At 39.1% G+C, this 27237-nt stretch overlaps 1 protein-coding gene across 1 annotated transcript; it reads right to left on the bottom strand.

The window, feature by feature from the left end:
- Positions 1 to 21639: 21639 nt before the first annotated feature.
- LOC128315596 (uncharacterized) lies at positions 21640 to 26872 on the bottom strand (the record flags this gene model as incomplete). Its single annotated transcript, XM_053222549.1, is given in 6 exon segments — positions 21640 to 22798; positions 22801 to 24145; positions 24147 to 24697; positions 24700 to 25590; positions 25593 to 26060; positions 26062 to 26872. Coding segments are annotated over 6 exon segments (4635 nt in total), but the record flags the coding sequence as incomplete, so codon positions are not given.
- Positions 26873 to 27237: the final 365 nt, after the last annotated feature.

The following is a 27237-nucleotide window of genomic DNA, read 5'->3' as shown; positions in this document are numbered from 1 at the left end:
ATAAAACCCCTAGTTTAGTGCTTGAATAGATAATTATTCCCTCTGATTCATGAATTTTAACTTGAAAATATGGGACACTTTGGAAAAAGTGCCTCAAGTATATTTGGGAAACATACAGCTGCTATAACAGTTGAGTCTATTTAACAACAATGATAATTTTGTTGAAAACTTCAGAAGGCATGATACTTACACGTGAATGGTACAAAGATCATTGACACTAGAATTATTTTTTTATTGTGGTAAGTCTATAAGGATTAAGATATTTATTTATCATTTTGAAGCATAGAAAAAAATCCCACAAGAGATGTTACTTATTGAAGAGTGGAAGAATAAAATAAAAGGATGCCATATAAAGTAGTTATAATTATAAAGCTGGTAGAACCAAGAGGAAGAGAATAGCAAGCTGTGGAGTTATGAGAGTTTAAATATGGGTTAACAGTGTGATAGCAGAAATAATGGAAAAAGCTCAAGACAAGAACATGGCTGTAATAGTCTATGGTAGTGAATGTGAAATTCCTGTATTGATGCAATACTTTAATTTTATTTTAAGGAATATTATTTAATGTAATCTGGGAACTCGGGCTAGAAAAGGGTTTTACAAGGCTTGCAATTTCTTTGGGTTAGTATTTCTTGTAGGGACATTTGGTCATATTGCTTTAACTAAAATCATAGATTAGAGATTAGAATTGGTATATTTAGATCAATCAATGCTTTTTTGCAAGCACTAGGCTGTAATTGCTTTATGGGGAACCAAAGGAAGCCAGATGGAAAAAGGAAGTAGGCAGATGAATTATCACATGAACAGAATGTGAGCATGGCTGAAGGTCCTATGTGACCAAGAAGATGGGCTCTAGTTGAAGGCTCCCAACCCAGACTGCCTCTGGGGGGTAATCATTCAGTCTGGGAGAGAATGCTCATTACCTATGAGCACAAATATTAAACTGCAAACAGCTACTAGTCTTTTGGGGAGAAACTAGAAATTAGAATCGTATTTGTAGGTTTTAAAGAAAATAACAAACAAATCAGTTTTCCTTTATATGCTAATTCTTATGAATGAATCTCTTCATCCCTCTACTCTCACTCTCTGAACACAATTGTTATCTAATTCAACCACGTGGAAATTAATCATTTACTTCATTGTAATCCACCATGTATTATTTTTTAACTCATTTTTGGTTTAGATTAATATTCAAGAAACATTGATTGGTTGTAATGTTTGCTTTCCTTGTTTTGCTAAATTTATCATAAGCTCTTCCAGACAAGTACTAGGTCTTATTGCACCTTGAGACTCCAAATTTCCTAGCCCTGTGCCCTGCAGTGATTATTACTTTTGGATTAATTGAAAATTGTTTGTCCTGACAACTGCAACTCAAATACAAGCAAGCAAAAAATTTCAAATAAGTTGGGGTGCCTAGGTGGCTCAGTCAGTTAAACATCCGACCTTGGATAGTCAGTTAAGCATCTGACTTTTGATTTCAACTCAGGTCATGATCTCATGGTTGGTGGGATTGAGCCCCATGTCCAGCTGTGTACCAACAGCATGGAGCTTGCTTGGGATTCTCTCTCTCTCTCTCTCTCTCTCTCTCTCTCTCTCTCCCTCCCTCTCTCTGCCTCTACTCTGCCTTCTCTCTCTTGTTCTCAAAATAAATAAATAAACTTAAAATTTTTTCAAATAAACCAAATTCTAAATGATTAAAAACTTGATAAAATAGCATATACATTCTCAGAAGCATTTTTTTGAATAGATAATGATATTTTAATTGAATAGTAATTCCACTGAATAAACACAGTGCATAATAAAATAGAACAGAAACTGGACTTGTGTGTGTACTGTTTCTGTGTGGCTCTGGCTTATTAGGAAATCTTTTGAGTATTTTTTTTATAGCCTTTTTTCTTTAGGGCAATTTAGGTTCACAGCAAAATTGATGTGAGGAACAGAGATTTTCCTTTATATCCCCTGTCCTCACACATACAGAGCATCCCCATTATCAACAATCTCCACAAAAGTGGTACAATATTTAAAATTGATGAACATACATTGACATTATCATCAGAGTTACATTAGGGTTCATTCTTGGTGTTATATATTCTATGGGTTTGGACAAACTTATAATGACAAATATCCATCATTATAGTATTATATAGTGTAGTTTCACTGCCCTGAAAATCCTGTGCTTTACCTATTCATCCCTTCCTTCTTCCAACCCCTGGCAACCACTGGTCTTTTTACTGTCTCCATAGTGTTGCCTTTTCCAGAATGTCATATAGTTGGAATCATGCAGAATGTAACCTTTTTAGAGTGGCTTCTTCGCTTAGTAATATGTGTTTAAGTTTCCTCCATGTCTTTTCATGGCTCGATAGCCATTTCCCTTTTTCACTGAATAATTCCATTGTCTGTGTATACTACAGTTTATATTTATCCATTCATCTACTGAAGGACATTTTGATTGCTTCCAAGTTGGCAACTGTGAATAAAGCTGTTATAAACATCCATGTGCAGGTTTTGTGTGGACATAAGTTTTCAACTCATTTGGGCTCACCAAGGAGTGAGGTTACTAGTCCATATGTTGAGTAGGTTTAGTTTTGGAAGAAACTTCAAATCTGCCTTCCACAATGGCTGTACCATTTTGCCTTCCCATCAGCAGTGAATGAAGAGTCCCTGTTGCTCCGTATTCTCACCAGCATTTAGTGTTGCCAGTGTTCTGGAGTTTGACCATTCTAATGAGGTGTGTAGAATGGTGTCTCATTATTGTTTTAATTTGCATTTCTCTGATGACATGTGATGGGGGGCATCTTTTCATATGCTTGTTTTCCACCTGTATATCTTCTTTGGTGAGGTGTCTGTTAAGGTTTTTGCTTCATCTTTTAATCTGGTTGTTTGTTTTCTCACTGTTGAGTTTAAAGAGTTCTTTGTATATTTTGGATAACAGTCCTTTATCTGGTTTGTCTTTTGCAATTTTTTCCCCCAGTTTGTGGCTTGTCTTCTAATTCTCTTTATATTGTCTTTCACGGAGCAGAAGTTTTTTAATATTAATGAAGTCTAATTTATTGATTCTTTCTTTTATAGATTGTATCTTTTGTATTGTATCCAAAAAGCCATCACCATACCCAAGGTCATCTATATTTTTTCTTATGTTATCTTCAGGAGTTTTATATTTTTGCATTTCATGTTTAGACATGTGATCCATTTTGAATTAATTTTTGTGAAGGGTAAGGTCCGGGTCGAGATTCATTTTTTTAACGTGGCTGTCCAGTTGTTCCAGCATCATTTGTTAAAAAGACTCTTTTCTCATTGTATTGCATTGTTCCTTTGTCAAAGGTCAGTTGACTGTATTTATATGGGTCAGTTGCACTTCTTAAAGAGTGAGATATGAGAATTCTGAATTAGCTGTTACAGTTTATATTCATTTATCATTGTCTTAACCACAAATATTATGTGTAAGGCACTACAATGAGACTTCAAACTGTTCCAAAACAGGATTCCTTTTCTCATGCAGTATAAGGCTGATTACGAAAATTCTTACTGGGTATCTCTTTTTCAGTCAGTCCTTATTGAATTGTCTCCAGTGATTAAATACGTTCTTGATCTTTTGATTGAAAGAATTTAACTAAAACAACATCTTATTTGGTTCCATGTACTAGAGTGGTGTTCTAGGGAAGGAGGTATTAGAGATGGAGAGAGTAACATTTGCTTACCTTGAACTGTGGAAACTCGGTATCATAGAGTGACATCTTAAAGGTAATGTCAAATACTATCTCTAGGGGAAATGAATTCCGTAGGAGAAAAACATCTTGCCTTGCCTCTCTTTGTAACAAGAGTCTATTTCTGCGTTTCTGTGTGGCTCACAGTTTGGACTAGAGGAACATGAAACATCAGTAGCTTCTAACTATTGTTACTGATTGGAGGAGAGCAATGACACATGATCAAAGTAGTATCTTGGTCCATCAACACTTCCTGGTCTTTTACAGCAGACTCTTAGTTGGTCTTCCTGCCTTTCTTCTGACAATGCTCAAATACATTTTCTACGTGTCAGCTAGAATACTCTTCCTAAGGAGACAAACAATGCTTAATTGTTTTACTTTTCTGCCTACAACACATAAGTAGCAGCCCCCTAGCACAACATCTGAAGCCCTGGCTGTTTCCTTGGGCTCATCGCTTGCTATGCTCAATGCCCCTTTATGCTCCAGGGATTCTAAACTACTTGCGGCAACCTGTTATATGCTACAGTGTTTTTGAATACTCTTCTCTCTTTGGATGCTATGCCATTTCCACATTCTTTTCCAGTTGAACTTATTTCAAGACAATCCTTTATATAGGTTAAATGTCAATAAAAATTTTATTTAAATAAAAACTGCTCAGGTGCTATTTCTTTTTAGAAACCTTCCTGAGCTCCACAGGGAGATGTAATCATTCCTGGATCTCTACCTCTGTTGTTGTTGTTGTTGTTGTTGTTGTTGTTGTTGTTGAATATGCTGTACCCTGCCTTTAAAAATCATTCACAATGTAATATTGTATTTCAATCATTTATTTATATGTTCTATTTCAGACTATGGGAAATCTGAGGGCAGAAATCACTTTAGCCTCTGGTAATGGTGGTGTTATCCCATTGGTCTCTGGTAGTGGTGGGGTTATCCCATAGGACTCTATAGAAGCTAATTAGGCTGAATTGCGTATCAAAGAATCATGAACTACTAGAATAGAACAGACTTGAGTTGGAGCAATGAGAAAACTGGCCCCAGTCAGCTGAGGGCCAGCTACAAGTTTCCTTCTGGCACTAGATTATCTTCCTCATCATTTGTGATTCTTCTTAAATTTACCATGACTTTCTTGTTGGCACTAAATAATGGTATAAGGAAATGATCCAAACACATGCCAGTATATATGACTGACTGACTGTTTGATAATTTGATCCAGCAAAAATGACTGAGTGGATAATCAAAGGTTCTTAATTAAAATATGACTATGGATCACTGAGAAAGATTTCCCTTAACATATATTTGTGCAATTCCTACTGGGTGCCGGTAGTAGGCATATTGGGAGATGCTGGGGACAGAAAAGACAAGTTTAACATCATCCCTGACTTCCCAAAGCCCATTGGCCAGGGGGGAGTCTAGACAGTAAACAAAACCTAGGCTACTAGGATATTTACTAGGAATATGATCAGTGTAGTAAACAGGATACACTGAGAAAGGAGCTGGGATACGGGAGGTGCAGGTTTTTATATGATGGAAACATGTATGGGGATGCCTAATACCCATGCAGAGTAGGCTTTTCTGAGGGAGTAAAGAAAGCTAAAGATGATCTCAAGCAAGACTTAGGGGTGTGGCATAGGAAGAGTGATGGGAGGACATTTATTGTTCATCACACTGCATCATACACATTTGTTTAAATTTCTAGCTGGTATATATTCTAATTATATTCTAATGGAGGAATTATTTAAAAAAAAGTTTTTAATGTTTATTTATTTTTGAGAGAGACAGAGACAGAATGTGAGTGGGTTAGGGGCAGAGAGAGAGGGAGACACAGAATCCGAAGCAGGCTCCAGGCTCCAAGCTGTCAGCACAGAGCCCGATGTGGGGCTCAAACTCACAGAGCTGTGAGATTATCACCTGAGCCGAAGTCAGACGCTCAACTGACTGAGCCACCCAGGTGCCCCTAATGGAGGAATTATTTTAAAGTTCACTATATATTTGGTGTTTTACTCTATGTAAATATCATTTGTAGTACATAGATGCACAGAACGGTAGTAATAGACTTGTATCATTTGTATATTGGACATCTCATTGAAAATAATTTTCAAAGCATGATTTTCCTTCATAAATAGTTTAATAAATCATAAATCATGATTTAAGTGATAAAAATACTAATTAATTTTTTCCTTCCTCTGTCATAAGACATTAAAGATAGCCTAGAGGAAGAGGGTTAGTTGTTGTCATGGTCATTAACTATGTGAAATTGAAATTAGAAAGATTCATTGTAGAACACTCAGGATCAAGTTTTTGTCCCCTAGTTAGTTCCTTATCCCTTACACATATGGAACTCATAGATTGACATTAATTTTATTTATTTATTTATTTACTTACTTACTTATTTATTTATTTTAAAGTTCGTTTTATTTGTTTGAGAGAGATAGAGACAGCGTGAGTGGAAGAGGGACAGAGAGAGAAGGAGAGAGAGAGAATCCCAAGCAAGCTCCCCGCTAACAGTGCAGAGCCCAACGTGGGGCTTGAACTCATGAAACCATGAGATCATGACCCGAGCCACAACCAAGGGTTGGAAGCTTAACCGACTGAGCGGTCCAGCACCCCAACATTAATTTCAATATTATAGTCCTGTTTCAGCTATAAATATATATTATTTTATATTATTCTATTAATAAATGATTCCATTAAGATTTGTGAAGAAAAAAAAAGTAAAGTTGGATAAAGAGTGGTTATGCCAGCTTCAGAATGGGCCTGGGGAGGCACAATCTGTACACATCTATCTTTCTGTAGGCGGCTCCTCTCCTGCTCCAGTTAGCTAAGCTTTCTCTTTACTCAGACACGGTATTATAACAGAAAAGTTGTGTTTGGTCTATTTGGGCTATTGTAGTTAGATTATGTTTGTAGCTGCTAATTGCCAAATTTATGGTAATACAAATTACCTTTTTAAACTAACCTAGGCTTGGTGTGTGCTCTTATCTTAATGTTTATTTTTGAGAGAGAGAGATACAGTGCGAGCAGAGGACAGGCAGAGAGAGCAGAAGACATAGAATCCAAAGCAGGCTCCAAGTTCTGCACTGTCAGCACAGAGCCCAACGTGGGACTCGAACTCACGAACCATGAGATCTTTACTGAGCCAAAGTCGATGCTTAACCGACTTAGCCACCCAGGCACCCCAGCTGTGTACTCTTATCTTCAAGGATTTAAAAGGATCTATTAACAGTTTTCCTTACAGCTACCTGTTGACATTCAAATACACCTTGCAACCTGATTTCTAGGTCTACTTTGCAATGAGGTTGCCATCCCAGGTCTCTAATTTAGGATGTAAAATGGCACCTCAAACTGTGTACACATCCATGAAGGGAGAAAAAGAGAGGAGAAAGTCCTAGCTTGCTAATCAATCGCATGGGCTTGTTTAGGACCTGTCATATTTTCTGCTTCTTCAGCACTTTGAAGTGTCATTACTCTGCAGGATTGGGGCCTTTTATGACAGGAACATTTTAACCCTCTGAATTTTTTCTGTCCCAAAGATTGCTAGTATTTTAAAAAGTTATTTTATGAAGCATGACTCACCTGGGAAATTCGTTGATGGCAAGAATGTATTGCTATTTGGCTTTTCTACAAATGCCAGTTTCCTCAATATTCTTTTCAGAAATTTAACAAAGAGCAAACATCACTTTCCTTAGTATTTCTCTAGAAGCTCTTGTTGGTGGTATGAGTGTACTTGTAAATTGTTCCAGAGAATAATCTCTCAGTATGAGTGCTGAGGAACAGCAAAACATCTCACTGGATGCCTTTAGGTAGTAAGTGAGGATTATCTCTTATTTCTCAAAACTATACCAATTACAGGGGGAAGAAAAATCAAGGGCCTAGAATAAAATGAAAGAGATATTTTTTTCCAGTAGTCACCTAATTCTCATAAAAATCTAATTTTGCCAGTTCCCTGGTGTCAGCTTTGACCTCTTTTTTGTGGGCGTGGTTCTGTGAGAATGGAGGGACTTCCTGTTCTGAGGATATAGATAATCCCTGTTACTCCTCCGGTTCTTCCTAACACCTGTGAGGCCCAGAGCAAGAGTGCAGATGGACAGTCATGTATCATATGCCCAATCAAAATTATGTAAAATAAAGCTGGTTTTTAAATTAATTTTAAAAATCCATTAAATTTTACTTAGTATTTTATCAGACTGTTTGTAATTGTAAGCAATGTTCATTTAGTGGGCAATGGGAAAAATTAGTGTATCGTTTTATGAAGGCCAGACCAAGTAATCTGAGAAATGGCTATGCATATTGATGACATCATGTCCATCATGGCAAAGGATGAACAAATACTAAAAAAAATATTTCATGCTAGGAAAGGTAAAGTAGTACTGTTGTATATGTTTATCAAATCTTGAAAGCTCATGTCTGACTGTAGGAAGTTAATCACGTTATTGCAAAGTTCAGCTCAAACTGTCTTGAATCTAGTAACATCATTCTCTAATACTACAATTGTAATTATAGACCTTATGGAGATCACACGGAGCTTTTCATTCACACAAATCATCTCATGATTATAACTTAAATTTTAATTCAAACATAGTTATGACTATCAAAGAGGGGATTCAACTTTTCTGCATTTGACATGACAATGGAAAACGAAAATCAGGAAATATTGACATAAAGATCATATCTTCAGGTTGGACCCTGAAAAAAGAATTTGAATGTAGGTAGTTTTATTTGGGAGGTGATCCCAGGGAACGTTGCCAGGAAAGAAAGCAAGCTAATAAATGCATTAATAAGCAGATCGCCACTGTGGGTAACTGGACCTCAATGCCAGTGTAGACCTTTTGGATACTGTGTAGAACATATCTGGGTGTCCTACCAGAAAGATAAGCAAACCTGGGTTATTTACCTACTAACTTCTGTCCATTACAGGTTAAGGCTGCTCCTGAAGGTATCAACTTTCCAGCATTTCTGGCCTTCCAATTGAAACATGCTTCTTCAATCTAAAATATTCCTCAGGTGGCATTATAGGTACTTGGAATAAAAACTCTTGGTCTGAATGAGAATGACAACAGCTGAAGAATATGGTGGATAACATGTCTAGTACAGAGGTAGTCTTATGTATGAGGGGAATTTCCGGAATGCAGAGAGAATATGGGAAAAAAGATAATGAAAACTGGAAAAAAACCCAGAGGACTTTTTCAAATTTGACTAAAGATTTCTATCTTCTTGCTACTTAGATTAATCCCACATAATGAGAGATCAAAATGTTGATATTTAAGATAGTGGGAAACTGATGAGAAAGAAAGACCACTTGATACCATGGATTTAGTGCTTCCACACTGGGTCTAACCCATGTAACATTATTATAATAAAATATATGAATCCATTTATAGGTGAGTTTTTTATGAATTTCACTATATTCTAAATTTTTAATAAGTATGATGAGTTTAATGGAGGAACACGTTAGCTACAAAAGAGTTATAAACATTTAAATTGGGATAGATAATGCCATCTAAGAAAAGGGGATATTAACACCTTTTTCCTGAGCACTGGTATGGCATTGGCAATTTAATACATAAATAAGTTAATTTCATGAGGTAAAGAGAAACTAATAAGTGGCTTTAGAATGCCAAAGTGAGTTTTTTTTTTCAGATTAGTTTACCTGGATTAACTATTGTGATGTTATAATTCACCATCAGACATTATCTGTTGTTCAACATAAACGATTGTAAAAAGAGAGGTAGGGGAGTGTACTTGTAGAAAGAGGCAGAAAAGCATTTTGAAAAGTAATTGCTTTATTTTAAGGGGTTAATTTCATTAGTATTTATTTAAGTGTGGATTGTGTTTGATAGTCTGATTATTGATGATGTATTAAAATAGGTCAAATTGTCTATTTTGAATACTATATTCTTGGTTTTGGAAAAGTTATAGTGATGTTTCAATTTGAATGGTATTATTTTGGAGAAAGATTCTATTTCAATGACAATACAATTCCTGCTACTTAGGGCAAAGTTTTGGCATTTTTTTCAACAGTAGAATTCTGAGTATAGCTTAAGGAAAGGGCAAATCTGCATGATGAAATTTAGCAGTGCCATTAAAATGCTGCAAGTATGCTAAATAGTTTGTTCTTTTTCACTGTTAAGCCTTTCTAATAAAAGAGGTTCAAAGAAAATCATAAAGATGATTAAAAACTTAGAAAAAATGACCCATGAGGGAAAAGGTAAAAGAACCAGATATTATTTGGCCTCAACATTGAAGGTCATTTTCATAATTGTCAAGTACTTGTCTAACATTTACCTAAAGTGTGGTACTCTACACATATATCTTCACTAAGGAAAATCAAAGGGAAGGTGAGCTGAAATTGTAGTATAATGAATTTAATTAGATTGTAAGGAAAGATTTTGAGAGGAACAGTAAAGGAACTTAAAAGTTATAATGATCAACTGATGGAAGCTTTGGGTCTTCTGTTGAGGGCTTTAAAATATAGGAGATAACTTCGTTTGATACTGTTTTAGGAAAGAGGAATTAATGAAATGACTTCTTATAGCTCTATCCACTTTTGTAACTGTTAGCATTTATCTGGCCATTTTCAATTTGAACAGTCATTTCAATATTCACATTGCATACTTTCTGGACAGCTTTTCCTGTTTATTTCTAGTCATTTTGTTTTATCATGAAAAAGTAACTTTTGGGGCAGCTCAGTTGGTTAAGTGTCCAACTTAAGGCTCAGGTCATGATCTCATGGTTCACGAGACCCAGCCCCATGTTGGGCTCTGTGCCGATATCACAAAGCCTGTTTGCGATTCTCTCTCTCCTTGTCTCTCTGCCCCTCCCCCACTCACACACACTCACAAAATAAACAAATAACTTTTTTAAAAAGTAATTTGTATTTTTATTTTTTAGACTTTAGGTTATTTTAGACTAATTTTAGATTTCCAGAAAAGTTGCAAAGAGAGTACAGTGACTTCCCATATATGCCACACCCAGTCTCCCCTATTGGAAAACATACTGGTATGTATATTACATTAATATGGCATATTTGTTTCAACTAATGAACCAATATTGATACCTTATCATTGACTAAAATCCATATTTAATGCAGCTTTTCTTCTTCTAATTTTTTTTTTACCGACTGTCCTTTTTCTCTTCTAGGAACCTAAACAGTACACTGCATTACATTTAGACATTCTGTCTCCTTAGATGCCCCTTAGTTGTCACAGTTTATCAGACTTTCCTTGTTTTTGGTGACCTTACCAATTTTAAGGAGTACTGGTCAGGTATTTTGTAGAAGATGATTGAAAACATGACCCATCGGGGAAAAGGTAAAAAACCAGACATTATTTGGCCTCAAGACTTAAAAATCGTTTAGTTCTTTAGTCTCTCATTAGGGATTTGCCTGATAGTTTTCTTCTGATTAGGCTGTGGTTATGGGTTTTTTGAGAGGAAGACCACAGAGGGAAGTATCATTCTCATTACATCATACAAAGGGTACATGCTATCAAGATGACTTTATTGTCGATGGTGTAGTTTCTGTTGTGCTTTCCCATTGTGTAGTTACTCCTTTTCCCTCCTTCTTTTCATTCTGTACTCTTTGGAAGTAAGTCACAATGCACAGCCACACTTAAGGATTTGGGAGTTATGTTCTACTATGTTCTATTCCCTGAGGGTTGAGTATTACATAAATTACTCAATTTATGCACGGAATATTTGACTCTTGTAATCAATCAGTCAACTAATTAATTCAGTCATTTATTTGTGGAAGGTGAAAATTTGGTATTCATTTTACTGCATGGATTACTGTGGCCTTCTCCCCTTACTTGTCTGTAACCTCCCTCTCTGACAGTGAGAAATGTGACTCTACAATCCACCATCATTTACTTAAATATTAATTCAAGTTTAAATATTCCTTCCTTTTCAAAATTCAGCTCAGATCACTTTACAAGGGAGTTTGGATCAAATTTCCATGGCATAGTTGATCTCTATTTTATTTTATAGAAATTATTTCAGAAAATAGTAAAGATCAAAAGCTTCCCAGCTTCTGTATGTTGTTAGCATAATCTTGATAGCAAAACCAGATATTAGCAATACAAGAAAAAAAATTAACTTATGAATGTAGTTGCAAAAACTTAAATAAAATATTAGGTAACCAAATCCAGTAGTCTATGTAAAAAAGTAGTGTAACAATATTATGTAAGGTTTATTCCATAAAAGCAAGGATTGCTCAACATACATAATCTATTGAGAATAACTATTGATAACATATTGATAATAATTTATAATTATTAAACTAAGGAATAAAATAATAGGATTATCTTAATTAGTGCTAAAGAATCATTTGTTAAGGTTCAAAACCTATTTATTGTAAAAACTCTTAGCAGATGAGGACTAGAAAGGAACATTTTTACTTGGAAAAGATTTGATACTAAATATATTTAATGGAGAAAGTTTACATTCATTTATTTTAGTACTAAAGTCTTGAATGTTATCTTAGAAAATAAAGGACACATAAGCATTGGAAAGGAAGATATAATATGCAGATTATATAATTATCTGCTTAGAAAAACAAAATCAACACACCCTTAGAATTAATAAAAGAGATCAGAAATGTTGCAGGAGAAAAAAATCAATCTACAAAAATCAGTGGCATTTTTCTTATCAGCAATAATCATTTTATTATTTTCCTTTTTAATTTTAGAGAGAGTGGGAGTGTGGGAGAGGGGCAGAAGGAGAGAGAGAATCTTAAGCAGGCTCCATGTTCAGCGTGATCAAGCCCGACCTGGGGCTTGATCCCATGACTCGGGGATCATGACCTGAGCTGAAATCAAGAGTTGGACACTCAACTAACTAAGCCAAATTGAAACCAGGCACCCCAACCATTTTCAATAACAGAAATTATTAAGTCTTGGGAAATAATCTAACCAAGATTTCCATGGAGAAACTATTAAAATGCTTGGATGTAGGGCAATGAAGGAGCCCTGAGTGTCAAGAAACAAACAAGGTAAACCCTAAAATTGCCTCAGCTTACTACCTTGAGAGACTTTTAACAGTGGAAATAAGTTAGAAATCAATAACTGAAAGATCTCTTGAAACTTTCCAGCATATTAGGAAGTGAAAATATGCACACCTAAATAATCTATGGGTCAAATAATAGAATTAATTTCTGGGGGCACCTGGGTGGCTCAGTTGGTTAAGGGTTCAACTTTGGCTCAGGTCATGATCTCACAGTCTGTGAGTTCAAGCCCCGCATCGGGCTCTGTGTGATGGCTCAGAGCCTGGAGCCTGCTTCAGATTCTGTGTCTCCCTCTCTCTCTGCTGGTCCCTGACTCATGCGCTGTCTCTCTCTCTCTCTCTCAAAAATAAACATTAAAATTTTTTTTAATAAAAAAAGAAAAATTAATTTTTTGGAGTATGTAAAAATGATCACACATATCAAATTTTGTGATGCAGCTAATGCAGTATTGGGAAGAAAATTATCACTATCAACTGTATTGCTAGAGAAGAAAGGTCATAAATCAATGACCTCAGCTCCTACCCAAGAATCTAGAAAAAGAAGAGAAAATGAACCAAAACCTGAGAACAAGGAAGGAAATGATCGAGAAATAATGAAGTTTAGAATGGAAATCAATGAAATAGAAAACAAAATTAATAGATAAAATCAATACAGAAAATAAAAAACTAATTCTTTGTGAAGGTTAATAAAATTGATAAATCTCTAGCCAGAGTGATCGGGAAGAAAAGACAGAAGACAAAATTGCTAATGTCAGGAATGAGGAAAAGGACTTTACTAAGGATTCTATAGCTCTTACAAGGATAACAAGAAATATTATGAACAACTTTATTGAATTAAATGAAATGAACACATTTCTTGAAAAATGCAAACTGTCAAAGCTCACTTTAGCAAAAAATAGATGATCTTAAAAGCCCCTATGTCTATTAAAGAAATTGAATTTATAATTAAAATCTTTCACACACATACACACTACAGTCACAATAATGGCTCCACTGGTGAATTCTACCAAGTATTTCATAAAGAACATTAATTCTATAAGCTGCTTTTGGAAAGTTGAAAAGGAGGGAATAATTTCAGCTCATGTTTTTAGGCAGTATTACTCTGATACCCAAACTAGACTGAGACATTATAAGAACAGAAAACTATAGACCAATATGTCTCATGAACATAGACTATTTTTTATTTTTAGTAAATAGAATACAACATTATATAAAAAAGGATACTACATCATGATCAAGCAGGGTTTATCCTGAAAATGCAAAATTAGTTCAATGTTTTAAGTTAGAGGTAATCCCCTTTTTAAAATTTATAATAAAACAATAAAAATCATATAGTCATCTGTATACATGACAAGAAGGCATTTGATAAAACCCAACATTCATTCCTAATAAAAATTTTTAGCGAAGTTTAAATAGAAGAGAACTTACTCAACCTGATAAAGGGTATTAATGAAAAACCTACAACTAATATCACACTAAAGGGTGACAGGCCAAAAACTTCCCCCCTATAGAGTAGGAATAAGGCAAGAATATCTGCTTTCACCACTTCCATTCAACAGTGCTGAAGGTTTTAGCTAGGGAAGTAAAATAAATAAACAAAAGGCATACATACTCGAAAGGAAGATGTAAAATTGTCTTCGTGCATAGGCAACAGGATAACCTGAGTAGAAAACCCTAAGATATCTACAAACAAATCTATCAGAAATAATATGTGAATTTAGCAAGTTTGCAGAATACATGGTCCACATGTAAAAATCAATTTTATTTGTAAATACTAACAATAAAACAATTGGAACTTGAAATGAAAAATGTAATCTACAATAATATAAAATATAAATAAAATAAAATATAAATAAATATAAATAAAATAAAATAAAATAAAATAAAATATATATAGGAATAAATCTAAGGAATTTGTACAATATTTGTAGGCAGCAACTGCAGAAATTATTGAATGAAATTGAAGAACTAAATAAATAGATATACTGAGCAGAAGATTCAATATTTGGAAGATATCAAGTCTCTCTAAATTGCTCTCTAGATGCAATGCAATTCTTACAAAAATCTTGGCAGGGTTTCTTCTCTCCACCCTTGTGGCAATTGATAAATTGACTTTAAAATTCATGTGCAAATTAAAGTCATCTAGAATTGATAAATCAACTTTCAAAGAGAGGAACAAAGTTGGATAAATTATGCTACCTGTTTTAGACTTATATAGCTATAACAATCAAGACACTGTGGTATTGGTATCAGGATAAATAAGTCAATGAAATAAAATGGAGAGCCTAGAAAGAGACCCCTACATAAACAGACAATTGATTTTTGACAAGAATTTAAAGCCAATTCAGTAGAGAAAGGATAGATAGTCTTTTGAACAAATGTTCCTGGAATTATTATATATCTATATGCCAAAAAAGAACCTTGGCCCATGCCTCTCCTATAAAATCAATTCAAAATGGATGATAGGTCCAGTTGTAAAGCTTAGAACTGTAACATTTCTAGAAGAAAACATAAGTGAAGAATATTTGTGCCTTAGATTGAGCAAAAAATATTTTTAGATACACAACCAAAAACACAGTCTATGAAAGAAAAAATTGCTAAGTTGGACTGCATCAAAATTAAGACCTTTGCTCCTTCAGAGACATAGAGAGGATGAAAAGACAAGTCACAGACTAAGGGAAAATATTTGCAAGTCACCTTTCTGATAAACACTTGTATCCTGTATATATTATGAACTTCCTAAACTCCATAATAAAAAATCACACATCCGAATAAAAAACATAGAATGAACAGACACCTTATCAAAAAAGGTAAACATAACCAAAATCATTATTTTTTTTCCTGGACCATTTGAGAACGAATTGAAGATATGATGCCCTATCATCCCCAAATTATTTGGTATGTTTTCCCTCCAAAGAGGGATATCCTTCTACATAGGCTTCGGTGTAACCTTTCAAACCAAGAAATCACCATTGACATATGAGTAGCATCCAGTCCACAGGCCTCATTCAGATTTTGGCAGCCGTTCTAACAATGTCGTTTTTCCTTTCTGATCCAAGGTCCAAATAGGGTGCCTTCTCATACCTCCTTGGCCCCTTGGCTGATTCCCAAGGGAAGGAAAGAAAAGCCTTTTAAGAAATACTGAATGAGAAGTACATTTTTTTAATTAAAACATTTTTTAATGTTTATTTATTTTTGAAGGAGAGAGACAGTGTGAATGGGGGAGGGGCAAAGAGAAAGGGAGACAGAATCCAAAGCAGGCTTCAGGCTCTGAGGTGTCAGCACAGAGCCGGACACAGGGCTCCAACTCACAAGCTGTGAGGTCATGACCTGAGCGGAAGTCGGATGTTTAACTGACTGAACCATACAGGCGCCCCTAAATAAAAAAAAAAAAATTAATTGTGGTTATATATAACAGAAATTTACCATTGTGTAACCATTTTTAAATGAAAAGGGCATTAGTGTTAAGTACACTCATATGCAATCAATCATCAGGATGTTTTTCATTTTGTAAAACTAAAATTATATCCACTAAACAATTCCCCATCCCCCCTCACTCCAACCACTGGAAACTACCCTGCCACTTTCTGTCCTAAATTCAACTACTCTAGGTATCTCATATACATGGAATCATAATGTATTGTCTTTTTGTGCTTATTTCACTTAGCATAACATCCTCAAGGTTCACCTATGTTGTAGCATGTGTCAGAATTTCCTTCCTTTTGAAAGCTGAGCAATATTCCACTGTATGTATATACCACATCTGCCCATCGATTGGTGGATATTTGAGTTGCTTCCATATAGATATTGCCAAATTTCTCTTGGGGGTAGAAACATTGCCACCAGTTGAGTACTACTGCTTTAGGGTAGTACTATTTCTTGGGGAAGCCCCCATAACTCCCCAATCCTCTTAGGCTAGTCAGATTTCCAGGAAAGAGCATCCTTCGAATCACTTGTCTGGAGGGTAAAGATGTGGCTTTCAGACTTCTGAGAGCCCAGTGGGAAAAGCCTATTGGGAATCTCTGCATTCATATTGTATTCCTGCTCCATTATTTCCCTTTGTATAGATGTGATAACTAAGCCTTCAACTGTTCCATATCTCCCAAACCAGAGACCCTTTGTTCTCTCTCTCCAAAAATAAACTTTCTGTCAAGATTGCAGGGGTAGGGGAAAAGGTAGGAAATTTAGGAATAGAAACACCTTTTTTAAAATGGAATCTTCCTTATTTTAGCCCTCCACTTCTACAAGCCCCTCTACCAGAAGTGCTTGGTGCTACCTGTTCTGAACCTTTTGGAAATGGTATGCTATAAATTGGGTTGATTTTTAATTTTCCCTGTTACTGGCTTGGGATCTACCTTTCTTGATTCTAAGGCTTTTTAACTTCTAAAATTCTGTTGCTGTGCTCTTTAGTGTATTTATGGGTGTTGTCTTAGTCAGTTCAGGCTGCTATAACAAAGTACCACATAGACTAGGTGGCTTATAAACAACAGAAATTTATTGCTCACATTTTTGGAGGCTGGAAATCTGAGATCAGGTGTATTTATTTGTTAAAAAAATGTCTTTTACTCTGGTTTTTAGCAGTGTTTCAGAAGGGAGGAAATTTAGAAATGTATTTTAATATTTTAACCCAAAAGATTTTATTTTGTTTTTAAAGATTTTTGAAATGTGTAAAACAGTTTGATATATTTAAAAAATGTCTGACTTAGACTTACAAGAATAAAGTTCTCAGAAAATTTTATTTGTTTCATTTGTCAGTCTGCTTTTTTGTGTATAACATATTTGAAAGAGTCAAGTATACTGGGTCAAGTATACTGGGTAGGTAATTGTGATTTGAATTGTCTGAGGGAATTTGATTAATTATATATGAAAGTGGTATTAAATGTTTTAAAAGGATTAATCTGTTAAACTTATGAGTTATTATACATTATTCAAAGAACAAGTGAAATTGAGGTTTCTATTTTTAGCCAAAATTTCAGAAATAAAATAAGATCTTTCCATTTTTCTTACTATGTTAAGTAAAGCTATTTTTAAAATGTATAAATTTAATAAATATTCATCAAAATCTAGAAAATAACAGAGAATTTCTTTCCATGCATGAAAGCCTGCCCCTCCATCTCCAGATGTTACTTACCTATCACTTCAAAATAAGAGAAGATAGCATAAACATTGAAAAGTGAAAAGCGAATCATACTCTTTGAGAACAATATGCCTATGTAGAAATGTAAGATAATACAAAGAAAAGCTAGATGACCAGAGACCATATAATTAGGATACAATATTTAGGGCAAGGCAGACTAGTTCTGAGGTTTTGCAGAAGAGTGTGAGATGAGTTTGGAATGGACCAGAATGTGGGCAGAAGTGTATGGAGAAATGTTTTTGAGAACAGTCAGCCCTTGGTTACAGGCAAGATATGGAACATAGGGAAAAGGAACTTTCATGGATGGCTCCATGAGTTCTGGCATAAGCAAATTTGGGGATGGGATTTACTGAGATGAGGAAGAGTGGACTATGAGTGGGATCTGGCCATTAAGAGTTCAGCTGTAAAAATATTTTTTGAGATACCTGTTGGGTATTTCAATGAAAATATTGACTGATAACAGATACAAAGCTTGGAAAAATGATCTGGGCTGGCAATAGATGTTATTTCAAATCTGATGGGGAGGGGAGTTTGTTAGCTCACTCAGGAAGAAAGAAAAGTATAGTGAGAAGAAAGGGAAGCCTATTTATAGTTTGTGACACATAATGGTAAATTAGTAGGCTGCAAAACCTATAAAAGTGTTACATCTTATATGATGGATTTAAACTGCATTCTGAACTTAATTTATTAGACAACACAGATTATTTTGATGTGTGAGAAACATTTTTCTTTATTTAGAGAGTATTTATTAAGCTACTTATGAGAATGGCACTATGCTATTAATGTGCTGTATAAATTAATTTAAACAAGCACAGTCTGTACCTTCTGTCAGGTTTAAAATACTCTCCCTCCTCCACTTCACACATGGAATTACAAAGCCAGAAGGGACCTCAAGTCCATATAATCTGAGCCCTAGTCTCTTATCTGGATCTCTTGTGTAGTATTTTGACAAGTGGTGGTTGACCTTTTGCTTGAACCCCTGCAGTGATAAGGAATACTCACATTCATTCAACTTTATATTCTTTTAATTATTTCCTATAATTGTTTCTTAAAAATTTCCTCACACTGAACTGAAACATTCTTCTCTGCATCTTCCAATCCTGATTCTTATTTTGCTTTAAGGGGCCATCTAGAATATAAATCTTGCAAATATTTAATGATTATTAGTGAGTTTTCTCATATATTGTCACAACTTCAGCATGCAACGTGGCAGATTTCTGAGTCCTGTCTAGTTCTCTGATCCCTTTCTGCTATCATTTCTCTAAAATGTGACTCCCTGAGTGAACCCCAGTACTGTGGATGTGAACTGACCAGTGCAAATTTGGTCCTACTATGGTCCATCTTGTTTGGACACTGAATTTCTATTAATGTAGCCCAAGATAATTTTGTGTGTTTTTTTTTTTTTTTTTTTTTTTTTTGAGCACAACTACATTACAGTGTTATCTCATACTGGAGCTTGAAATCTATTAAAACCCTTTTATGTGCCAGCTGCTAACCATACCTGCTCCCTCTAGAACTGGTACATTTGATTTTTTTAAACTTAATTATAGGGACTGGCTGTTATCCTGTGAAATTTCATCTTTTTAATTAGGCCAACCCTTTCAGCTTGTCAAGAATTTTTTACAGCCCGGTTTTGTCTTTTAGTACATTTGTTGGTATTAACCTGAAATTTTGTAAGCAAAGCTGACATTCTTGTTCAAGTAATTTTCGTATACGTTCTTTATCTTGTGCTTACAACACCAGGTGCAGTGTTTATGAAAGATCTTTCCAGTCCGTGGAGGCAGGGTAGCACCTGATAGGAAAGTGGGATGTGAGTTCCAGTTCAACCACACTAGCTGTGCAGTTTGGGCAAGTTCTGTCACTCTCTTTGCCTTTTTTTCCTTATCTATAAAACAGGAAGAGTAATAAGTGCCTTGTGGATTTTGTTCTGAGAGGAAAGAATAATTCCCATAAACCACTTAGCACAGCTCATGAATAAGATGGGTCTTGAGTATTAGGTTTTGGTTTTAGTAATTCCTTTCCAGTTGGGGGTCTGAGGTCTGGCAGGTTTAACTCACTTGTCCAAGGTGACAAGCCAGTCAGAGAATGAATCAGGACTTAGTCTGCAGGTGCTAAAGCCAGAAATCATTGGATTCTAACTTTGCCATTTGCTAATTACGGAACTTTGGATTAGTTACTTAAATCTGCTTACCTTCAGTTTTCTCATGCACAAAGTGGAGAATTTAGTATATCAATCTTATCATTAGAAGAATTCAATGTATAACATGAATAAAACCCATAATGTCTTCCTACACAAAAGATAATCCCCTTTCCTATCTTTCCTAATGTATTTCTAACTGAAACCCATGGGAGTTAAATTGGATAAGATATGAAAAGCATTTAGGGTATGGTATGGCACATAGAATGCATTCAACAAATAAGAGCTAATTTGACAACGTGTTATATCTATGGGATTTGAGGAAATAAGAGACTATTTCTGGGTGATTCTCCTATTGTTTAATTAACATAAAATATAGTTTCACAGTGATTTAATTTTTATTTATTTTAAAACTTAAGTGTTTTAAATTAAAAATACACCATTTGAGGTAAAAGAATCAAGTGATATTTACATTGTTGAGGTCCTGTAGAAGTTGAGAAGAGTGAAATGGCAAAGTTGACTGTTGAACTCAGAAAAGATTTATGACAGAAGGTCCACTTAGGATGGGCTGTCTTTTACAAATGGATAGTGTTTGAAATATTTTATCAAAGGAAGTACCCACTGGGGCACCGGTATGGCTCGGTTGGTAAAGCATCAGACTCTTGATTTTGGCTCAGGTTATGATCTCACGTTTCATGTGTTCGGGCCCCCCATTGGACTCTGCACTGAAAACACGGAGCCTGCTTGGGATTCTCTATTTCCCTCTCTGTCTCCCTCTCCCCAGCTTGTGTGCACACATGTGCTCTCTCTCTCTCCCTCTGTCTCTCTTTCTCTCTCATAATAAAAATCATTTATTTAAAAAGTACCCATAAAGATTTAAAGAGAACTACTTTGCCTTTAACATGTAGAGGCAATTGCCAAATTATCAATGGGTTGGTGGGGAGGAACAGACCTGAAAGAGAATTTAAACTTTTATTAATTAAATAGGTACCTGGTAAACATTGATTTAAATGGATTTTAACAAAAAATGAAGTTACATTTCTGTACACATGGACTTACATATGAACTTTACTAGGGTAAAGATGTTCAAGCAAATATCTCCGGTTTCTTTCTCAGGCATTAAGCTCATGTGGAGACAGGTATGGAATTAGTAGTAGCATCTATACTGTATTTAATGAGTGTTTACTATGTACCAAGAACCATCCTTTGTGTACATTTAATTTTTTTTAATGTTTCTTTAATTTTGAGAGAGAGACGGAGCAAGAGGTGGGGAGGGGAAGAGAGAGGGAGACACAGAATCCGAAGCAGGCTCTAGGCTCTGAGCTGTCAGCACAGAGCCCAATGCCGGGCTCAAACTCACAAACCACGAGATCGTGACCTGAGCCAAAGTTGGATGCTTAACCGACTGAGCTACCCAGGTGCCCCTATCCTTTATGTACATTTAATCCTCACAAGAAACCTGTGGGAAGATACAGTTATTATTTTCATTTCACATGGGAGGAAATGAGGCTCAGAAAGATTAAATACTGTTTTGGAGGCCACATAATGAGTCAGTGATGGAGCTGACATTGACTGAGAGAGTCAGGTTTAAGAAATTGCTCTTAGTCATGTGAATACGGGAAAGACTCCTACCCAGCCAGAGAGGAGAGGTCATGGAGAGTGTTATGCCCAGAATTCGTGATCCCCAAAGACCACCAGGGAGCCGAGTCCGATGCAAAAGCAAAGAGCCTTTATTCGAGCTAGCTCGAGCTCAATCCCCTACCTGCACCGACGCAGCGGTGAGATACCAGGGAAAGAGAGCGAGTTTCAAAAGGACAAAGGTTTTATTGGGGCCTGGGGGCAGTTGGTGAGGTAATGGCTATGGCCTGAGCCGATTGGCTGGGGAAGGGTCCTGGGGAAGGGTCCGAGTCCTGTTAGGCAGGTGAGGGGGGGTTTACTCAAGGGGAGGAGGTGTGGTCAAGGTGAAGGACACGGAACAGGATGGAGTTGGCCGGCGTAGGCCCGTCCTTTCATTCCCCCCTTGTCATGTAGCTTAGGGACCCAATCATGGGACTGGCTGCATTTATGGTGACAAGGGGAACAGAGTTTGGAGGTTTACACAAAGTTCTGGGAAGCAAGTGTCCCTGGGGTGGCTCTGGGAGGTCTGATTAAGTATTGTCCCCAAGCTGGTGTCTATGATCTGCCAGGTGATGTTTGGGGGGCCGTGGGGACTCCCGGCAGAATGAGCAATGACAAGCAGAGTTAACAGAGTTACCAATATTAGGTAGGTGGAATGCGCTGTAGCTTGAGCTTGAGCGGGTTGTGTTGGTCCCGACTGATGGCCCATCGCGTGACAACGTCCTTCCGGATCGAGGAGGGGTCCGCTGGCTGAGCGTGGGTGTGATGGACCCAGGTCGCGATGCCATCTACCTTGAGAGCGGTGGGGGTTGTCAACACCACGATGTAGGGTCCCTTCCAGCGCGGCTCGAGAGTCTCTCGGTGGTGCCTGTTGACGTAGACCCAGTCTCCCAGCCTGTACTGATGAGGTGTCGGGATCGGGCCAGCCTCGTAGATGGCACGGAGGCGCGGCCAAATGTCCTCGTGCGCCCTCTGGAGCCCGCTCAAGGAAAGAAAAAGTTCTTGATCTTTAAACTCAGCAATAAGTTCAGCTCGAAGGCTGGGAATAACAGGGGGTGGCCTGCCAAACATGATCTCGTAGGGAGTAAAACCCAGAGTGTAAGGAGTGTTTCTAACCCGGTAAAGGGCGTACGGCAGGAGAGTCACCCAGTCCCCGCCAGTCTCCATGGTTAATTTGGTAAGGGTCTCTTTTAGGGTTCTATTCATTCTACCTGTCCTGAGCTCTGGGGCCTATAAGCACAATGTAATTTCCAGTTTGCCCCCACCGCCTCGGCTACTGCCTGTGTTACCTGCGAGATAAAAGCTGGTCCATTGTCTGATCCTACCATGGCAGGAAAACCATACCTGGGTAAGATGTCTTCTAGTAGCTTCTTAGCCACCGTCTGAGCTGTTTCATGCTTGGTTGGGTATGCCTCCACCCAGCCAGAGAAGGTGTCTGTAAATACTAAAAGATATTTAAAACCATACTTTCCTGGTTTGACTTCAGTGAAGTCGATTTCCCATTGGGCTCCCGGTCTGGTGCCTCTGAGCCTGGTTCCTTTTTTATTTGATGTGGCCCTCGCATTGGTGAGTTGGCAGGTCTTGCAGGCAGATACAACTTGCTCTATTTTGGTGTCCTGTTGGTGAATCTTAATTCCGGCATGTCGGATTAAGTCTTTTAATTTTTGGGCCCCCATGTGAGTAGACCGATGCATGTGCTCTAATATTGAGACTCCGACCTGGTCTGGCAACACGAGCTCCTTGTTAGGTGTATACCACCATCCCTTTATCTCCTGGGCCATAGGGAGTTTCTTGATCCGCTGTAACTCCTCCTGGGAGTATTTGGGCTGGTCTGGTAAAACTGGGTCTCCCGGGTCTGGTAGTTGTATGGTCATGGTGGGGACTGGAGTAAGGGCTACTGCCTTGGCCGCCTGGTCAGCCTTTCGATTACCTCTAGCTACTGGGTTATCAGCTTTTTGGTGCCCTTGGCAGTGGATAATGGCTAGCTTGGCAGGAAGCCATAAGGCCGTAAGCAGGTTAAGTATCTCCTGCTTATTTTTTATATTCCGTCCTTCTGCCGTCAGTAACCCCCTCTCCTGATAAGCTGCCCCATGAATATGAGCTGTGGCAAATGCATAACGGCTGTCTGTGTAGATGTTAAGCCGTTTTCCAGCTCCCAGCATCAGCGCCTTGGTGAGGGCTATGAGTTCTGCTCGCTGGGCTGACGTTCCAGAGGGTAGAGCCTCCACCCATACGGTGTCCGTTTCGGTGACCACTGCTGCACCCGCATACCTGTGTCCGTCTCGCACAAAGCTGCTGCCATCAGTGAACCAAGTAGCCTCAGCATCGGGGAGGGTCCGGTCGGTTAGGTCCGTCCGGAATCCATGTACTTGTTCCAGTATTCCCGCACAGTCATGTAATGGAGCCCCTAGGTCAAGGTCGGGCAGCAGGGTTGCAGGATTGAGGGCTGCACTGGGGTGGAACCACACTCGTGGAGGGTTGAGTAGGAGGCTCTGGTAATGAGTCATACGTGTATTGCTCATCCATCTATCCGGAGGCTGTTTCAGGACCCCTTCAATGGGCATGTGGGGTCGTGATCCAGATCTCCTGTCCTAGGGTCAGTTTGTCTGCATCCTTGACTAGGAGTGCTGTCGCTGCAATAATTCTTAGGCATGGCGGCCAGCCGGCAGCCACTAGGTCTAGTTTCTTAGACAGGTAAGCCACTGGATGGTTCCAGGGGCCTAAGGCTTGAGTTAGAACCCCTTTTGCTATTCCCTTATGTTCGTCTACAAAGAGGTAGAAGGGCTTTGTAATGTCTGGTAGGCCCAGGGCTGGGGCACTTAGGAGGGCCTTTTTTAACCGATTAAAGGCAGTTTCTTCTTTTTCAGCCCATTTAAGTGTTTTCCCCTCTTTGGTAGCTTCATATAGGGGCCTGGCGATCTCAGCAAAACCTGGAACCCAGAGGCGGCAGTAGCCGGCTGATCCTAGGAATTCCCTCACTTCTCTTCGGGAGGTGGGAGTAGGGATCTTTAGGACAGTTTCTTTTCTGGCTTCTGATAACCGCCGCTGTCCGCCCTCCAGGATATATCCCAGGTAACTTACCCTCTTCCTGCATATCTGAGCCTTCTTCGGGATGCCCGGTATCCTAAGGCCCCCAGGGTAGCCAGCAGGTCCTGGGTCCCTCGCTCACAGTCTTTGGCCCTGTCGGCAGCAATCAGGATGTCATCTACATACTGTAGAAGGGTGAGGCCAGGGTGCTCCCTTCTGTACTCACCCAGGTCCTCGTGTAGTGCCTCGTCGAAGATGGTGGGTGAATTTTTGAATCCCTGAGGTAGCCGTGTCCAGGTGAGTTGCCCGCTGTAGCCCTACTCCGGATCATGCCACTCGAAGGCGAACAAGGGTTGGCTCTGGGGTGCCAGCGGCAGACTGAAGAAGGCGTCCTTTAAATCCAGTACAGTATACCAGACCCTGCAGGGCGCTAAGGAGCTCAAGAGAGTATATGGGTTGGGAACAGTTGGGTGCATGTCCGCGACCCTCTTATTTACTTCCCGGAGGTCTTGTAACGGTCGGTAGTCATTTGTGTGAGGCTTTTTGACCGGCAGTAAGGGGGTGTTCCAGGCAGACTGGCAAGGAACTAGTACCCCTAGGCTTCGTAGTCTCCGGATGTGTGGCTGGATCCCCTTCCAGGCCTCCTGAGACATGGGGTATTGTTTGATCCTTACTGGACTCTCTCCTGGCTTGAGCTCTACCAGGACTGGGGTCCTGTGAGCGGCTAGTTCCATCCCCCCCGTCTCTGCCCAAACCGAGGGGAATTCTTGTAGCCATCTGTCTATATTATTCTCTCTCGGGAGTGCCTCCTGGTGGAGGAGGTATTCATCCTCCAGTTTCATGGTCAGGACCTGGATGGGGTGGCCCTTGCCATCAGTGACCTGAGGCCCCCCTTGTCTGAAAGTTATCTGAGCTCCAATCTTGGTCAGTAAGTCCCGTCCTAACAGCGGGTAGGGGCATTCTGGTATTACCATAAGGAGTGGGATACCCGGCCCGTTCCCAAATCTACTGTTCTTCGGGTAGTCCATGAATACTGGCTCATACCAGTTGCCCCTTGTACCCAGGACTTCTTGCTAGCTAGTTTTCCTTGTGGGGTGCGGAGGACCGAATGTTGTGCTCTGGTGTCGACAAGGAAGTCAATAGGGGTCCCCTCTACTTTAAGAGTTACCCTGGGTTTGGGGAGAGGGTCCGAACCCTGACTCCCCTAATCACTTAGTTCATCCAGCTCTAGGACTTTTACTCGATCAGTCTTGCTTCCCTTCCCGCCAGCTCTTTTTGGACAATCTCGGGCCCAATGCCCTATTTCCTTGCAGTATGCGCACTGATCCTTCTGCAGCCTCTGCATCCCCCCCCTTGGTGGTGCTTTTACCTTTTCTTGTGTCGTCTGCCAGCTGCCGGAGACGGCGGTCTCGTTCCTCGGGGAAGTCAGCAGTGGTAGCTAGTAGTATTCTGGCCAGGTCTCGAGTCTGCTTGTCCTCAGGAGGCTCCCGGTTATTATATACCTTTTCGGCTACCACCAGTAAGTCCTGCAGACTTTTTTCTCCTAGTCTATCTATTTTCTGTAATTTTCTCCTAATGTCTATGGCCGATTGGTTTACAAAGGCCATGATAACAGCTGCCTTGCTTTCTGGAGCCTCTGGATCCATGGGGGTATAGGTACGGAATGCCTCCATGATCCGTTCTAAAAAGGCAGCCGGAGATTCATCTTTTCCCTGTTGTACATTTCCTACTTTGGCCAAATTGGTTGGCTTTCTAGCAGCCATTCGGAGACCCCCCATTAGAGTCTGGCGGTAGACCCGGAGCCTCTCCTTACCTTCTGCCGTGTTGAAATCCTACTGGGGTCGAGTTAAGGGGAAGGAGGCATCTATCTGAGCCTGGTTGGTGGTGGGATTCCCGTCTGTGCCTGGAACTAGTTTTCGGGCCCCACTGAGGATTCTTTCTCTTTCTTCAGTTGTGAACAGGACCTGCAAAAGCTGCTGGCAATCACCCCACGTGGGCTGATGGGTAAAAAGAACAGAGTCTAATAAATCAATAAGCCCTGCCGGTTTCTCGGAAAACTTAGGATTCTGAGCTTTCCAATTGTAGAGGTCACTAGTGGCGAAAGGCCAATAGTGATGGGGCTGATTCCCCTCCGCGTCTGGGGGTCCGGTGGCTCGCAGGGGCAGAATAGTGGAGTCGGCGGCCGGCGGAGGCGGATTGCCCCCTCTGAGCCCTTTGTCCGGTAAAGGGCGGGCTTCCCCCTGGAGCGTTTCCGCCTCCCGCTCTCGGAACAGCGTCTGCCTCACCCCGGAGGGGGGAGGATGGTGTTGTTCCGGCATCCTAGAGGGGTTATATGGGGGAGGAAAAATTAATTCTTCTTCAGTACCCTCCTGTAGGACAGGGTAGAGGGGTGCTGAAGGCTGGGTAAGACTTTTCCTCTTCTCTGTCTCCTGCAAAGCAAGAATGGGTTTTGGCTCCGGAGGGAGCAGGGTTAGGAAGGGCTGAAGCCAAGAGGGTGGGTCTTCTACAAGGTCCTGGCAAGTGATAATGTAAGGGAGTTGATCAAGATGGCCGGTCGTAGGCTGAGAGATGATACTCCTGACTCGGTGGATGGTAGGGAGGTCGAAGGTCCCCTCTGGTGGCC

Source organism: Acinonyx jubatus, chromosome B2 (genome assembly GCF_027475565.1).
Source record: "Acinonyx jubatus isolate Ajub_Pintada_27869175 chromosome B2, VMU_Ajub_asm_v1.0, whole genome shotgun sequence".
Lineage (NCBI taxonomy): Eukaryota > Metazoa > Chordata > Mammalia > Carnivora > Felidae > Acinonyx > Acinonyx jubatus.
The sequence above is the reverse complement of the archived record's forward strand: the minus strand, read 5'-3'. Positions and strand labels throughout refer to the sequence as shown.